Genomic DNA, 16934 nt, shown 5'->3' with positions numbered 1-16934 from the left:
TTCCCTTCCCTCTTTTCCAAGACATCAGAACGAATGATCTTCACTATTTTCCGTTTTATTTTTTTATGTTAAAAACCTAGCTTCAGAGCATCACTGTATTTTTACAGGGACTGATGGATTTACTCATCACTGATGTATTTTCACATAAAGTATGCACTCAGTAGTGCAATATTCATAACAACATCACCATATTGATGCCACAAAATCTACAAATTTGACAGCTGCTTGATAATACAGTTGGACATAAATCAGGAAATAATTCCCTTGGATATTCTGACTTGGAAAATTATTCTTTATACTGTAACTCATTTGGTTAATGCATTCCTCTCATTTTCCAGCTCTATGTCTCTGTTGAATTTGGGAGGAGATGGCAGCTTGTGCATGACAGCGTCGTCCCCAACAGATTCTACTGGTGAGATCAACCATCAGTCATTTTCAAAAGACTTTGTCTCTCCTGGAGAGAAATGCTAAAATATTGCCACACATTTTGATGTGCTCTAAAAACACTATGAATAATAGACATGCACAGAACAATTATACATTAATAAATTAAATTGTATGTATTTTTAGCATTCTGTTTCACAGCAGTAGTACAGATGGGGAAGTGTCTTTTATTGTACATATTTACATGTTGAGTAAATGTTTGTTAGATAGAAACATCAGTAATTACATTTACCAGAATACAGACTCATACTGCATTAATATTGCCTGTTTCTGATCAGTCAGTGGCATAATTACAGTAATAAAAACATTAATGTTATTGACTTAGACTTGAACCTATTAGCAAGTTCAGCATCTCAATTTAATACTCATTTAATACTCATATCCTTTACTTTAGCAAAATACGCACTACAACAATATAAAACACTCACTTATGTGTAAAAGTCCTGCTTTTCACAGTTTACCAAAGTAAAAGCACATAAGTATTAACAGCAAAATATACTATAAGTATAAAAAATAAATAAATTCAGTTGCTGATATACAAATTTCCCATCATTTAAATGAACTACTCTCAGAGCTTTAGAGCAGAAATCACTCTTTGAACTGCTAACAACTCACAGACATTTGAATCCCTTGACAAATGTCCCTAAGTAGACACTGCTTTTTTGTAAAAGGTTGTGTATTTCGTAAGATTATCAGATTTTTTTTGGTGTGAAATCTTTTTCACATTTGAATCCCAAAGCTTTTATTATTGATTGCCAGACCAAGAGAGGCACATCTTGTATTGCTAAATAATGTGTGTTTTCTATCCCTTTTTTCCCCTTACATCATGCACTAAGCATCTAATTTACACTTTGTTAATATTTGATCTTTTGAAAGCAGTCTGCTAATGAGATATTGTTGTTGGGATACCACAGTCTGCTACAAATGGAATCGTATCCAAGTATTCTCAGGTTTTCATAAATTTTTATCATAACTGATGTATATTGCACAGAATCAGGACTGATTCTGCAGCAGAGACCTTCTGGGTGTCTGTTTGAGTTTTAATATTATTAGCTGTTGGGTGCTGGTACAGGGATTACAGCTCAGGATGAATGTTTAATTTATAATGGCTTTTATAGTTGTTGGCTACAAACTCCCTTTTGCACATGGGACTAAAAAAAACAGAACCATAGATTAATCGAAGAGATTGTAGTGACGTACAGACCATGTTTTTGCAGCTTGCAGCATGCAGCTTTTGCATTGGTGTGGGAAAGACCAAACCTATTAACAATGATATGACGTGATGAATAAGTAGGTATTAGACAAAACAAAGCACTTTCAGAGTCATCTTGCTTGATGTGCTGGCTAATTTATTTTTGCTAAGGTATACAGAAACTGTGGTTAACAGTCCCTCAGTCCCTCAGTTTGCAGTTTGCAGTTAGCTTAGAACATCTGCACAACCTAAAACAGCTGCATGAAGTAAATCCACATTAGTTAGTGACTCTCTTTGTTATGCCATTAATCCCAGTTAACATAGACTTTGAGACACCAAAAATATAATTGCGGTGGTGAAACATTTGTTATGCAAGAGGCATAACTTCTTAGACGTAATATTACTTTGCAAAGAACTTTATCGACCTTCCCCAGCAAATAAACTCAAAACGGTTTCCCTCCTGAAAGATCTTTCTAATGAGCTGCTGTTGAGGCATATTTACAAGTTAGGTATATATTCTGTACAATTACATTTTCACAGCATCTTTAATATATAACATATATTTCCAGTCATTACTGACAGTCTGAGTCAATATGCTAAATAAAGGCAAGAGTGTCTGAGATTTCTTTAGCATCCTGAAGTTGGAGTGTTGCAAGATGATCAATCAAAAACCACCATTTTTGATGTTCAAATATATACTTCCTTTTGTCTTTGAAGAAATAAGTCAACCAAAACATGGCAGGAAAAAAAAAACACTCCAAAAACCATCAGAGATTCACTGTGAAAGAAATACTTTCATCACATGCTGTACGGCTTGTGTTATCTTAAAAAAATCTGACAAACATGATTTACAAAAACATGTTAACAGGCACCCTCGCCAGGCAGACACAGCAGCATGTGTTAGTTATGGGAGAACACAGTGTAACATTGCAGGGGTTTATTTAAGAGCAAGGGCTGCTGTTCACTGATAGAATTGGATGAAGTATTTGACAGAAAGTCCATTAAAAGAGATGGAGCTGCGAGGCAATTACAGAGTGCTGAGGGAAGCAGGACGGGGGCTTTTTATATTATAGTTCAGACACGGTATGGAAAATGAGAAGAAACCCATCTTCTTTCACAACAGCTGCTATTAATACAACAAGTGGTCACTCCTGTCGGTCTACACTTAACAGCTATCATGAAGAATCTCTATTGAAAGTGAATGAAATGGCTAAGTACACCTTAACCTTAACGTGCAGTACAGGTCAAACCATTGCTTATAGATAAGATTGTTGTATTATTGCTCCTGAGAGAACAGCAAAGATCTCATCTCTTATTTCCCATGTCCCCTTACAAATTCAAAATGAAAATCAAACTTTGATGTAAACCGCAAATAATGTGCTTCTGATAACAGAAAAAAATTGAAATTATTACTGTGAGCTAAAAGCATTTATTGTGCGATCAGTTTTCTCAATTTTCTCAGTTTTTGTTATAATTATTTACACAGCATCACTTTATCTAATGTGCCGTGGGACCGCAGCAAAATAATTGATAAAGCTGTTTACCTCAATGCCTTATTTAGCAATGTGATGTTCAAAATGAATAACAAGAAAGTTCAAAATACAAGACAAACACTTTTTTATTCTGCATAACCCAAATAAGTGATTCCTAACCTGGATGTCAAGAGCAAACATGCATATATAAATGTGAGGGTTCACAAGATGATGAAAGGTATAATTACTAATTTCTAAACTAGTGATTTCCTAAATATGGTTTCACGACAGAACGTTAGGAATGTTTCACCCAGTAAAGACCTTAACAAATAATAAAACTGCTGCAATTAGCAGTTTTAGGGGTTTATCTGTATCTATCTATCTATCTATCTATCTATATATATATATATATATATATATCAAATGTAACTGCTTATATGTTGAAAATGTAGGTATGATTTAATTTAATTTAGATCTACATACAGGTAGAAATGTGTATGTATGTAAATATATGAATATGATGTCATTGTTAATGCACAGGATGTACTTATTTACTTCTAAGCGGAGAGCTAATGTTTCTTACATGTTTGTCATGATGTAACAGGTCCAGACTGGGTTTAGACAAAGAACAAGGCATGATTCACCTGGAGATCAGCATCTCCGATGGCCGTGAGTAATACAATTATGTTACCTGGGCAAAACAGAAAAGCAGATGAGTCAAAATTTAATATGACAACAAGGTTCACATCAAATTCAGCCACAGTCATTGTCATTTCTAAACCTGAAAAATAGTGAGAGGTTACAGCTTTTTCTTTGCTGCCTGTACTCAAATTCTCGTCCCCATTTGAATTGGCTGCACTGAGACTCATCATACGATTAAGCTAATTCATTTTTCAAGCACCAAGCTGTGACTTGGCTCTGTCCCTGGCCACAGCGAAGGGGGGTGCACACTTCCATAAGGCCTGGTGTGTTAATGCCCTGTCCCTGGGGAGATCGTCTCATTTGGCTGATGCTAACACACTGGGACAGCTCTCTCTACTTTATCTATTAGTGAGAATAAGGATTGGCCTCCAAAATGTCTGCCAAAATGCTTCTATGGCTCAGCTAATGCCATCAGCATAAGCAATGCTAAACCTTGATTTTGCACTACAAAAGGTTGTTTGCTTTTCCCTTGCTCATATTCTTACCACTCATGTCTTGTTTACCCACAGGGTCACAGTACATAACTTGTAAACTTCAAAATTGCTCTGATGGAAACAAGGGCAAGCCTTTCCCTGGATTTATCATCCCTAATTCCCTGGTGGTTCAGGATGAATACGTTTTCATCCAGGTGGGTTTTTATTGCAAGGTCTGGCTTCATTAAAAGACAATTAAAAGCTGTAAACCCCTGCATTCAATCGCATCGTAATGTACAGCCATGTTTTTCATTAACTAAAAGTGGCCATTATCCCAGGAAGGGATGGCATGAAATTGAAACTCACAGTGTTGTGTATTATACTACAACTAATTAGTAGCAAACCCAGAGTTTTGATGGTGGTTTAATCTGTTTCATACATGCTGCCAGTAATCAGTGTACACAGAGAAGTTTATGAATATTTGACTGTAATGTGATGTACTGCAAAGAGCACTATATTGCTTTTCCAGGTGCCAATAGGTGGCCAGCCTGTCCATTATGTGTCCTATAAAAGAAATGCTTTCTACCCAATGAAGCTTCCCAAGTACACTCTGCCAAAGGTAAGACTGCTGAGATGATGCAGTATTTGATGAGATGAGCACATACAAAGGAACAAGCAGCAGAACAAATGCAGCATAAATCTGACTGGGAAACACTCACACTTCCCAATGATTTTAAGAAAGGTTGAACCCAGTTAGTCTTAATATTTCCTGACAGATCCATTAAATTGTTACCCCGTATTATCATCTCCGTGAAAATGTATTCAGTAAATAATTTTATATAATTATATTTCTAAATCTTGTATCTCTCTCTAAGACCCATGTATGGTTTTTAATCAGTTGCCTTTCTGCTACACACTGTCTGTGTTCCCCAGACCTCCAAAGACACTTTTCTGAGCAGAAAAGTAAATTTGTTTTTGTACAAAACAGTGGCACTGAATTCCATTTACTAAAAGCACAGCAGGGTGGCTTAGTGGTTTTAGTGCCCACAGTGTTGTTTCGATCCATCCATCCATCCATCCATCCATCCATCCATGAATGCAGTCAAAAGGACGCAGATCCTCTACCTCACCTCTCTCTTGATAAGGTGTTCAGTAAAATTAAATGGAGCCTGTCTTCATTTTTAGTGCATGGCATGAAACGCCTTAGGTCTAATTACCGCTGATCCTGACTGAATCATGTCAAGTGACGAATCGTTAGCCTGCTGCTTGAGCTGTGCGGTTACATTTCACCAGTTGTTATGTAGATTCACACTTGTTTTGTTGAGAGAACTATCTTTGAATTAATTCTTAAAGCCTTGTTGGCTGGTTAGATGCACCCCGAGACATCTACTCATGAATTTCACATATTTAGGACTTGCAGATAATCAGCACAGATGATAACCAGGTGGTGGCAGCGATTCAGGACTGGCACCAGAATGACTCCTACAACCTGTACATGTCTGAGTCCCGAGGGCTGTTCTTCACCCTGATGCTGGAGAACGTTGTGAGCAGCGGAGGCCCGGAGGGCAACATCATGATAGACCTCTATGAGGTAGGCAGAGACAGTGCTGTTGGGGTGCTGCTGTCATCCTTTTACATGTTGTCATATTATTCAGGCATGGTGGACTAACCTGAATCACTGGCCTGGTTTTGTCAGTGCTGCAGGTTATAGGACGATTTCTCATGTTCATTAATGTTTACTATTAAAACAATGAATTCTTATGCTCCTTGCCTCATCAAAATGCAGTGAGTAATTTGTGCAATGTTTAGTGCAATTATTCATGTAAAATTATTTTCTGTTATGCAATATTATACCCTTTGTGCAATTCTACACTCACGTCTATGTATTCTGTACTGTATGTTCCAGTGTTGCCCATACTTGGATTACTCCTAATTTATTTTATATCTAATTAGTGCTGGATTGAGTTAGTAAATTGATGGAAAATGAAACAGCTTTTGATAACAGAGTAATCATTTATTTACCAAAATTATTTGCTGCTCAAATTTGAGGATTTGCGGTTTTATCTGTTCATGAGCCAAAAATTAGCACATTTTGAGCTATTTTCTGACATTGAGCACATTATGTACCATCTATAGGTTTAGGAAACACTGGTGTCACTTACAGCCCGTAGTCACAGTGGAGGTAAAACAGCAGCTCTAACATGTGCTCTGAACATGTGATATCGCTGTAGACAGATGGGCTATGAGGCTGCAGTGACTGCACATGTATACATCACTTTAGGTTACCCTCATCTGCAGCCAGCAGTAAAAGCATCACATTGTTACAAACCAACACCTAAAATAGCCATCAGCATTGGTTACTCTCACTGCACATTGACCTCCACACATTTTACGCCCAGATATTGAGCTGCAATGACTTGACCAGTTGAAAATACAAAATGATAGTTCTTCCTTTGATGAATTACTTGTGTTGTCTAAATGGAAAAGAAATGTGAACTCAAGTGATGGCTTCACGTGAGAGCCTGCATCTCTGTGCACATAAACATACAAAGAACAAGAAATATCTCCGGGCTGCACCATATGTTGTTTTGATTCTGCAGAGTCCTACAGATGGTCCAAAATAGTGCTCCCTGTCAGAGAAACTATCACTTTCCACTTTCAGACATCTCTTCCTCCCCGAACTAGGCCTTCAGCTTTACTTAAGTCTGAATAATTTACGGTTATTTTTTTTCCTCCCTTTTTTGTTATTTTTCCCCCTACCGCTCGCCGTCTCTCATGTTTGCAGGTTGCCGGGATTAAAGGGGTGTTCCTGTCAAATAAAGTTGTTGAGAACCAAGTGAAAACTTATATTACTTACAACAAGGGGAGAGACTGGCGTCTTCTTCAGGCTCCAACAACCGATCTCCAGGGAAATAAGGTCTATTGTGAACAAGTAAGTGGGTCACTGACAAGAGATAGATTTGGTTATTTGGATTTCCATTATCAGCTCAAAAAATACTGCACTGAATCATACCATACAATGGTCAAAGAGCGCTGATAGATGTGTGTCACATAAGCACAGCTCAGAATATGTCACTAACTGAAAAGACCTTTCAAATAATTTAACATAAATTTAACCTTGACGGTGAAAACAGCGTCCAATTTGAAAAACTCACTGAAGTGCAGTACTCCAGTGAGCTTTTACAGTGGTGCTTTTTTAAAACAGATTTTTAATAGATTCGGTCAGAAAGGCGGTCCTGTTACCATTCATCATTCAGTGTAGGGCTGGTAATCTCTTTGGCTAAAATTGCTTTTTGTTATTATTAACTTTAAATGAAAAGGTTGGGGCATGGCAGTAAGGAAAAGGCTTTACATTATTGCATGGTCACAGGAGGAGAAAAAAATAAAAGACATTGTGTAGAAAATAGAAAAAAACTAATAATAATGAACAAAAGTAGGAATAAGGAGAACACACAAAAGTGGAAGACACAGTCACGAAAATATCTCATCTTCCCGTCTGCCTTTTGATCGACAGTGTATACTCTCATAACGTGCCATCTCTGCCAAATCTGGAGTTTTAGCTCTTTTCCAGTGTCTCAAAATATTGTGGAAACTGTAATAATATCAGCCATAGTAGCTTAAAATAAACATTTTTATGTATTTGTTTTTTGAGCGAGCATAAATCTGGAATACTTCCATGTTGAACTTCCACCATAAATTACCCTTATTCAGTTTCACTCTATGGATGATGTTGTTGTATGATAATGTGTATGACATATTTTGTTTTGTGGAAACTGGTGTTGTGTTCAACCATTTTTCTTTTTTTTTACAGATCTCTATGCCATAACATATGAACATTTCACATAGTGAACAATAAAATAATTACCAAATTTCGAATAATGATAGATTAACAGTTAATTCAGGTCAGTCGTTATGAAGCCTTATATTGTATGTGTACCAGGTCTGTACGAATCCTTTCATTCTCACATTTTGACTTCAGCAAACTAATCTCCTTTGTGTTTCGCAGCCCTATTGTTCATTACATCTACACCTTCATGTGTCAGAGAATCCTTACACCTCGGGAAACATTGTCAGCAAAGATTCAGCTCCAGGAATTATAATAGCATCAGGTGAGGAGATTATTTGATTTGCACTTTGATTTGCGCAGCCACACTGTTGTTTACTCTCAGCCTTAATTCTGGCCCTCGATCACATCCCTCAGTCTGTTCTTTTGTTCTCAGCACCGTCTTTGTCAGCTGGCAACAGTTAACAAAAATAAAATCAAATGAATCTTTCCTGCACACCTGTTAAAAATGTCTTTGTTTTGTCTAAATAAATATGCAGAAAAGCATCCATACTGATTTGTGACATGCTTGAAATAATGCAGAGTAGAAATGATGATATTCTACCTTTTGTATTCAGGTGTGGTTGGAGCTGAGCTGACCAGTACTAATGTCAGTATTTACATCACATCGGATGCTGGAAACACCTGGAGAGAGGTATGATAACTAGACTGGAGCTGGGCGTAAATGTTCTGATGCTGCTGCCTGTACAAAAGCTGTGTTTCTGCACCATTGCTTGCTGGATACATACTTTGCTGAATATAATAATGTTTTTCCACAAAACTTTTGTATCCATCAAGCACAATAGAAAGGACTTCTTTAAAGTAATACGTTTTGTATTTCCTATGAACTTAACCTCAATGTGGCACAGAACAAAATGAAAAATCTGACTTTTGTCTGGGATTATCTGAATAAAGAATAGGTGAACAAACTAGGATCCTGATTCTGCCTTCAATGCCACCTTTCGGTTGTCGCTTTTCACTTCTCGCTACTTCACAATTGACAGAAATAAAGAACCGAAGTTTGACACCCAGGCTTTTGCAAGACATGTGCATCTCTGATCTCTGAGATTTTTGCTATCGGCTTAAGACTCCAAAAATCAACAATCAGATCAACACTTGCTTGATGCTTGTTTATTCACACAACTGTGACTTCTTGTGTAACAAAAAAAAAAAAGAAAGAAAAAATAAATAGTTGAGGTTTCTATTTGTTTAGTGCGTAGGTGTAAGTACACATGTTCAGTATGTTGTCACCAGTGCATACTTTGTGTGGACTTGAATTTCTGTGGTGTAATAAAGTGAAGCTGGTCGTGCTTGCAGGTTTTTCAGGAAGAGTACAGCGTGTTTTTCCTGAATCAAGGAGGATCTCTGGTGGCCATCAGACACACACCTCTGCCAATTAGACATATTTGGTAAGACTCTCCAAGGATGTACCACAGTCTTTTTAGAGACTATACTTTATCTTCAAAACACGGAGCGTGACTGCTTCATACTGAATTCAGCTCTATTTGTGGCTGGTCTGACTGTGATCCAACCATTGTGCTCTCCCTCAGGCTGAGTTTTGATGAGGGCAGAAACTGGGACAAATATAGCTTCACCTCCTCTCCGCTCTATGTTGATGGGGTGCTGGGGGAGCCTGGAGAGGACACCCTCGTGATGACGTAAGATATGAAGGAACCCTAAAGAGTTGACATGTCTCTAGTTTGTTAATTACTGCACTGGATAATTATATATCACCCTGATAGAAGTGTACACAAATATTCTTGAGTTTATTTAATTTGGTTTCGAAAGGGTTTCATAAGCTGGAGATGTAAAGAAGTTTCTCAACTCACAGAGGAACACGGATTAAAGTTAAAATTAACCAACGTGGAGTTACAACACGCAGTGTTTTTTTTGTTTTTGAATCTGCCCCATATACCAAAGGTTTTTGACCTACTTTTTCTGACTTGTTTGTGCAGAATATTTGGCCATTTCAGTCATCGATCTGAGTGGCAACTCGTCAAAATTGACTTCCGCTCCATTTTCCAAATTCGATGCACATCTGAAGACTATCTGACATGGCAGTTGCACAATGAGGTAAGAGGATCTTGTTACTACTTGTCTGTGATAAAATAAGGATGCAGTCATTGATTGAATTCAAGCAAGTCTCTTTTATTCAGTCACACAATACAACCATGATGGCAAAAAAAAGAAAAAAGAACCACTGAAATGTTTATGATGTATTATTCATCACAGGATGAAGTGTGCATCATGGGAATGAAGAGAATCTTCCAAAAACTGAAAGCAAACGTTCGATGTGTCAAGGCCAGAGATCAGTATATTTCCCAGATGTCAGACTCCTGCCCATGCACAGACGCAGATTTCGAATGGTGAGTTTCTTGCTCTGCATCTACTCTTTTCACTTCATTACATCAAATGCACAACATGTTATCGATTGCCAAAGGCAGAGTCAGTGAAGCTAAGGCACAATCAGAGAAGTGCTTTAAGAGTTATGTTTTATAATTCCTATTTATAAGTCTTGTTTTTATCTCCTATATACCTTTGTGGTGCCGTCAGTTGTTTCAGCTCCTTATTGTAAATAATCTGTCTTATTAGTATCCCAATACTGATTTCTGATTTCTATGTATATCACTTTATAGATAATGTGTGAAAAATGACATAAAATGAACTGTGTCAGGTATTACAGATGGCAAAACTGTTCAGTCATGTCAAACAAAAACTGATTATTAATTTTGTTATTCTTAATTACAAATTGCATGAAATAATTAAGTTGGACAGCATTGAAATGTTGAATCCCAGTCCTAACAATCAAATATGTGACAGCAGCTTCTTCTTTACACTTTCATCAAGCGCACTTGAATAGATTTGCATAATGAATAAAAGCAATGGCCCACTCTAGGGTCTATTATAATATTATATACTTACAGTATGTCTAACAAGTCCGAGCTTTTTGTACATCACTCAGTCTCATATCTTCTTTTATCGTCACGATCTCAATGAGCAGCACTGACTAGTAACTGTATTAAAGAAGCTGAACGCCACTGCATTAGTAAAAGACTTATCAGACTTGTGAACTCTGGCACCTGTGTTTCCCTGATCATGATGAAAGGAAGCTGACAGATTCCTCTTACTTTGCCGAAGTACAATTATAGTTTGTATAAACACGCACAATGTATTTTCTACCTCAGAAATTTGATACATAAAACATCAAAAATCAAATACTCTGAGCCTTTGTTGTGACATGTTTCTCTGGCCTGGAACACCTCTCTGCACAGTAGGCATGCACTTACAGTGTACGATTGTGTTTGAGCTCAGTAATTGTATTTGATATTTTAAATAAATGATAACTAATCCAATAACTCCTCACTGGGGTTTTTTTTTTCTCTGTGCAACTGAAACAGCGACTATGGGTTTGAGAGGCAGATTGATGGGAGCTGCACTCCGGCTTTCTGGTTCGTTCCTTCAGCAACATCTAGAGACTGCATCACGGGCGACAGCTTCCTCAACACCACAGGGTACACCTGATTCATTTGTACTGACATAAGTAACAAGAGTAGTGGGTGCAAAAATTCACACACTTACATTTAAACCTCGACTTTCTTGAAAATCACCTGCTACCCTGCAGTGGTGGAAGTGGTGGTTTGAGATGTGACATTTTAGAGGTAAATATTATACTTATGATTCCACTACATGTATTTGACTGGGGTTACTAGATTTTACAGTTTTACATTTTTCAGTTTGTGGCACATTTCCCCTCTAAACTGCTCAGATATCTTCAGCAAAATGATTGTTTGAGGTTCAAAGGGGTAACAAAGGTATTTTTACTTTTATCACTTTAATTACATTTTACTGATCAGGCTTATGTGCTCTTTTATTTTAAAATGCTGTATATCAGCATTGTACTCTATCTATTCTCCAACCTATTGTTCCAACCTGTCTTCCACAGAGAGCACATAAAGAGATTGTAAAGAGTAAAATAGAAAATGTAGTTGGAAAAGTATATAGATGTGCAACACTATGTGTTAAGAGTGAAATCTGAGCACAAAAAGGATTTCAATTTGGTGTGATACTGATCTTTATTATATTTATTGTCATAATAACCAATGAGCTAACAGCCACAATAAGCTGGCCTGAACACCACGTACTGCAATCGAGTGCTTTAAAACTAGTTAGCAATTGAGTAGAGAAGGTATTTCAAGGTAATAGATAGATAGTTGAAACATCAACAATTTTCTATGACAAAAATATCGTAAAAGTATTAAGACCTTGTGGGGATGTGCTAAAAAAAAAACACAGTTGTATATCTCTTAGGAATGTCTCCCTGTGTATGCATTTGTCTGCTTTTACACTCATGAAGTGTTCATCTGTGTCTTTTGGGGGTCTTTAATGAATTCCAGATATCGCAGAGCTTTGTCTAACAACTGCACTGAGGGAACACTGCTGAAGTACAGCCCCAGGCGACAAAAGTGTCCCAGTCAGGCCCCCAGGGGCCTGCAGCTCTTCACCAGTGAGGGAACACTGGTAGCAACGCTGGAGAAGAATGTCACTTTCTTGGTCTTTCTGGAAGAGGTGCTGACTTCACTTAAACACAGCAACAGTAATGTGTATTTCAGGATGATGCTTAGGTAGGCTGCATGCTTTTGCTTTAGCTTTAGTGTTTAGTGTGTTATCTGTGTATCGGGATGCTGTCAGAGACGTAGCACAGAGGCTGGAGCGCCGGCATATCAAGTAAATATGCAGTGACATGATTCACCACTTGACCTCATTCTTGTAGAGTTTATGGAAAATACACTCTGTTGTGCACCACAGAGGACACTGACAAACATCTGGGGCTACAGTGTGAGTGACAGTCTTTTGTTTTCCTTTTGAAGGGTCTCGGCTCCACGACAAGTATAACAGTGGACTTCGGTGATGGGACCGCCATATCGTATGTTAACATAAGCTCCATCGATGACGGGATCAAACATATCTACAGTAAAGTCGGCATCTACCAGGTTTCTGCTACAGCAAGCAACACTCTGGGCTTTGACAGGGTTGTACTTTACCTCCACATCTCCTGTGAGTCCAACAAAAGTTACTGTTCTTTTAAAAGTTGCTGTTAAAATAAACAACTGTATGATCTGTCTTCCAATTATTTTTGAAAATTCTCTCCTCCAGAGTAATCCACAAGTTACTGTCTGCTTTGTTTTAATCAGCTGTGGAATACCCCCTCACTTTAAGGGTGGATTTAGTGTAAAGGGTTGTTCGTTGGTGATGAAGATGATATTGCCCGTTTCCTGCCATATGGTAAGGGAATAGGACCTAACTTCATTTTGGTTAATATGAAGTGATTACACTATAAGATATGAACTTCATCACAGCTAATCAGAGACAATTAGCCTTCAAATAGGTCAAAAAAATATTCACTTGCGAGAAAAAAATAATTCAAAACACTCAAATATGCTCTCGACTCTTCTCTATCTTCAAATTGGCTCATTATTGTGAGACTCCATCCCAAATTCCCCTTCAAAGTTTTGAGTATCGCTCACCCCGTGTAGGCGAAGAAGACGGCTGTTTGTTGTCTCCTCACTGACAGAGAAGAGCAGCGGCGGTCAGTTTGAATTCAGCTCATTATAACTGACATCAATGGTGACATTTTCATGGCGTCAAAAAGCATCAAAACATTCAGACGTGTGACAAACTCCTCCTGCAAGTGTGATCAGCTTCTCCACTTGTCCACTGTAGCAGTATTTAGCCATAAGAAGAGCGTTTTGTGTTGTCTCTCTACAGGTCAGCTTGAACAGGTCCAGCTTTTGGCTCCTTCAGTGGTCGTCAAGAACAAAGCAGTAAACCTCACGACAGTGTTACGTCCCAGCAATGTGGGAACAGTCATCTATTACTGGTGGTTTGATAACAAAACAGAGGTAGGCCTTCCTCTCTCATTCTGTACCATGCAGCCGTTCACAGAATGACATGATGGATCCAGAAGTCACTGCACATCTCTTTTTCTGTCTCTTTGATCTTTAGCCTGTTGTGACCCTGGAGGGGACCATGTCCTTCACTTTCTCCAAGGAGGGAAGTCACACTGTCACTGTTCAGGCTTCAGTGGGCAACACCGTCCATCAGGACCAAATGACTTTGGCAGTTTATGGTGAGTCATTTATTATTATTATTATTATTATTATTATTATTATTATTATTATTATTATATAGTAGTAGTATTTCATTCGTGAACAAAATCAAAATGCCAAATTTAATAAAATTCTTGAGGTTTCTCTGTAATGTTAATGAATAGTAGTTGTCTGTAGTATCCTGTTTGCACCATTGTGGTGCCAAATAAACAAAGTCAAGGATGACTGATGCAACATGAAACATGAACCAAGAAACTCTTTTTGACTGTTCGGTGCCAGATAGAAAAGACATTTTCTTAGGTATAATATATTCTTTGCAGCATCTTACAAAGAATTAACTGAGGCTGTAAATCATATGAACATTTGTTATTTTTTAGGCAGCCTTCCTCGCCATTTAGGCTCAGCCTGTGCACTCTGCACATCCTATATCATTAGCTTAAATAGAGTAAGTACATGGGTCTGAATCAGATTTCTGTCTGCATTTCAGATTATTTCCGCTCACATGTTTTGGCCTTTTCTTCTAATTTGGATGAGCTGAACCCCGGGGTGTCTGAGTGGAGAGAGGACATTGGCAGAGTGGTGAAGAGCTCCATGGTTCAGGTCAGTTCTGTCGCTGCTAGCTCATATCATAAAGACTGTAACACTGTAATCAGGAATGAACTAAACTCCAGAAGACCTCATTCAGATTCTGGCAATTAGCAGCTTTGCACAGGCCAGGAGAGAAAAACTCAAGTCTCCGTCTAGTGAGCCAGTGACATTTCCATTCTTGGTTATTCTGCATTTGTAATGTGTGCATGCGGTTTTTGTGTCAAGTGCTGCTCTCCATTACTTGCAGTGTCTTTGACCTCGCTTGCTGTGTAATTAGTTGTTAGCCTCTATAGGCTGACATGGCATATCACCCCAAATCATTATTACTAGAATAAGCTTTCACCTGAACTTGTCAAAACACTAAAGGGCAGTAAAGACACTGCCATGACAGTTGCCAATTGCTCTTTAAAGAGCTGAGTGTATTGCCTCGAAAGAACACCAAAACCTCAACTAAGGAGAGCCTGACTGTGGTTAAGTGCATCTGGTTTCTCCTCTCAGACCCTGTAAAGGATGTCAAAAAGCAGCAGGTTATATAAAGGACCTGGATACTGAGCTCTATATATATCCTACAGTAACCCTCAGTATGAAACATTCACTTTGACCTTCAGTCTTGTCAGATATTACCATGGTTTACACCAGGAAACTGACAGGAGACCTCTGGTTACGGCATAAATGCACTAAAAGCCCTGGCCTTTACCAAAGACTGTCAAACTGAACTTGCATGTTTGGCTTGATTCATGCATTATAACTTGACAGTGACTGGTACTTAGGCAAATGATATATGAAGCGGGAAGCCAACAGCGTTTACTCATTAATACATGTGGTGCCTGATCATATTTCAGGGCCAAAGCAGGGAATATCATTGCAAACAACGTCAATTAAAAACCTTTTTAATGAGGTTTTGTTGTTATTCCAAAAGGTCACTGGAATCAGTGAGGATCAGCTCCTGGTCACCGTCCTTCCAGGTTTGCCAACCACAGCAGAGGTTTTCATTGTGCCTGAGAAGAGGCCAAGACACAGAGCCATGGATGAAAAGTGGGCGCACCTGGATCAGGTACCGTAACATCAAATCATTTTAATGGCCTTCGGCATATGCTCAGTACAATGTGGCTTCCTGTGATCGCTGAAGCCGCACAAAAGTAAGCTGAGGAAGTCAAGAGACTGTCTCTAGAGAGAACTTCCCTTGAGAATACGTCCTTTACTTAAGAGTGTCACACAACACTACTGAGTTATCAGTTTACGCTCCATTGTTGTATTAAAGAGAGAACATGTTTTGTGATGTTTCAACATTTCCCCGCACAAGAAGGGTTAGATTTTCCTTTGCAGCTTTCCTTTTTGTGTTATATTTTCAAGCTAAATGAGTTTGTTCACATGGACAAATTTGACAATACAAACCTACAGAGGCACTTCCCCCCCAGAGACGTATGTTAAATTTTAATATATCTTGAAGTCTAACATCTAATATGCCTGTAGTCCATTTCCAGTCGTTTCCATGTCATAATAATTAAAGTAATCATAGTGTTGATGTTACGTATTTGTTGTCGTTAATCTCAGAGTGATTATGTTGACCAAATTAAGATCACTATCCTTTCATTTCTCTACTAAATTCAAATGTAGTCTCTGACGTGAGTATATCTGAGGAACATTTTTCAAGATCATAAGTAAAGCAAAGAAAAGTTACATTTTAAGTGAACTATCTCTTTGTGTGTGTACACAGATAGCTCCTCTTATTTGAGACAGAAAGTTTGAAATAGAGGTTAAGGGCAAACATACATTAGCGCTGATAATTTTACGGTACTTTGATTAAGTGTTTTACATTTTACGTACATTCGAATCCCTTTTCCTTCCTTCCAGAAGAGCTATTGTTTCCCATTCATTTCAGTCTGGTATAAAAATCAACTTGTAGAGACTTTAAACTTGTTTCAGTGAGGCAATACATCACAATGAGCATCATGTCCACATTTATTTTTGTCAAAGTTACATTATCGTTGCATGGTAACACAGTTTTAAGTGCAGCTTTATTTGGAAAGTCTGCGCTCTATCGCCACACAACAATAAGGTTAACTTTGACAAAAATAAATGTAGACATGATGCTCATGGTGATGGATTACCGAAGTCAACCAAGTTTAAAGTCTCTGCAAATGTATTTTCATACCACAGCGAAATGAATGGACACTACCGGGTGCAAGGTAG

At 38.1% G+C, this 16934-nt stretch overlaps 1 protein-coding gene across 1 annotated transcript in view; it reads left to right on the top strand.

Annotated features, from left to right (window-relative positions):
• LOC139210543 (VPS10 domain-containing receptor SorCS1-like) overlaps positions 1-16934 on the top strand; it is a 45499-nt gene that overhangs the window by 22816 nt on the left and 5749 nt on the right. The window contains exons 5-23 of the mRNA XM_070840580.1: positions 339-412; positions 3713-3777; positions 4320-4438; positions 4753-4842; positions 5635-5814; positions 7009-7155; positions 8230-8332; positions 8625-8701; positions 9364-9455; positions 9597-9704; positions 10002-10119; positions 10279-10412; positions 11445-11558; positions 12441-12612; positions 12915-13101; positions 13813-13946; positions 14050-14173; positions 14641-14753; positions 15661-15795. Coding sequence (XP_070696681.1) covers positions 339-412; positions 3713-3777; positions 4320-4438; positions 4753-4842; positions 5635-5814; positions 7009-7155; positions 8230-8332; positions 8625-8701; positions 9364-9455; positions 9597-9704; positions 10002-10119; positions 10279-10412; positions 11445-11558; positions 12441-12612; positions 12915-13101; positions 13813-13946; positions 14050-14173; positions 14641-14753; positions 15661-15795 — 2286 coding nt within the window. The remainder of the gene's footprint in view (positions 1-338; positions 413-3712; positions 3778-4319; positions 4439-4752; positions 4843-5634; positions 5815-7008; positions 7156-8229; positions 8333-8624; positions 8702-9363; positions 9456-9596; positions 9705-10001; positions 10120-10278; positions 10413-11444; positions 11559-12440; positions 12613-12914; positions 13102-13812; positions 13947-14049; positions 14174-14640; positions 14754-15660; positions 15796-16934) is intronic.

Source organism: Pempheris klunzingeri, chromosome 12 (genome assembly GCF_042242105.1).
Source record: "Pempheris klunzingeri isolate RE-2024b chromosome 12, fPemKlu1.hap1, whole genome shotgun sequence".
Classification (NCBI taxonomy): domain Eukaryota; kingdom Metazoa; phylum Chordata; class Actinopteri; order Acropomatiformes; family Pempheridae; genus Pempheris; species Pempheris klunzingeri.
This window is presented reverse-complemented; position numbering and strand designations above follow the sequence as displayed.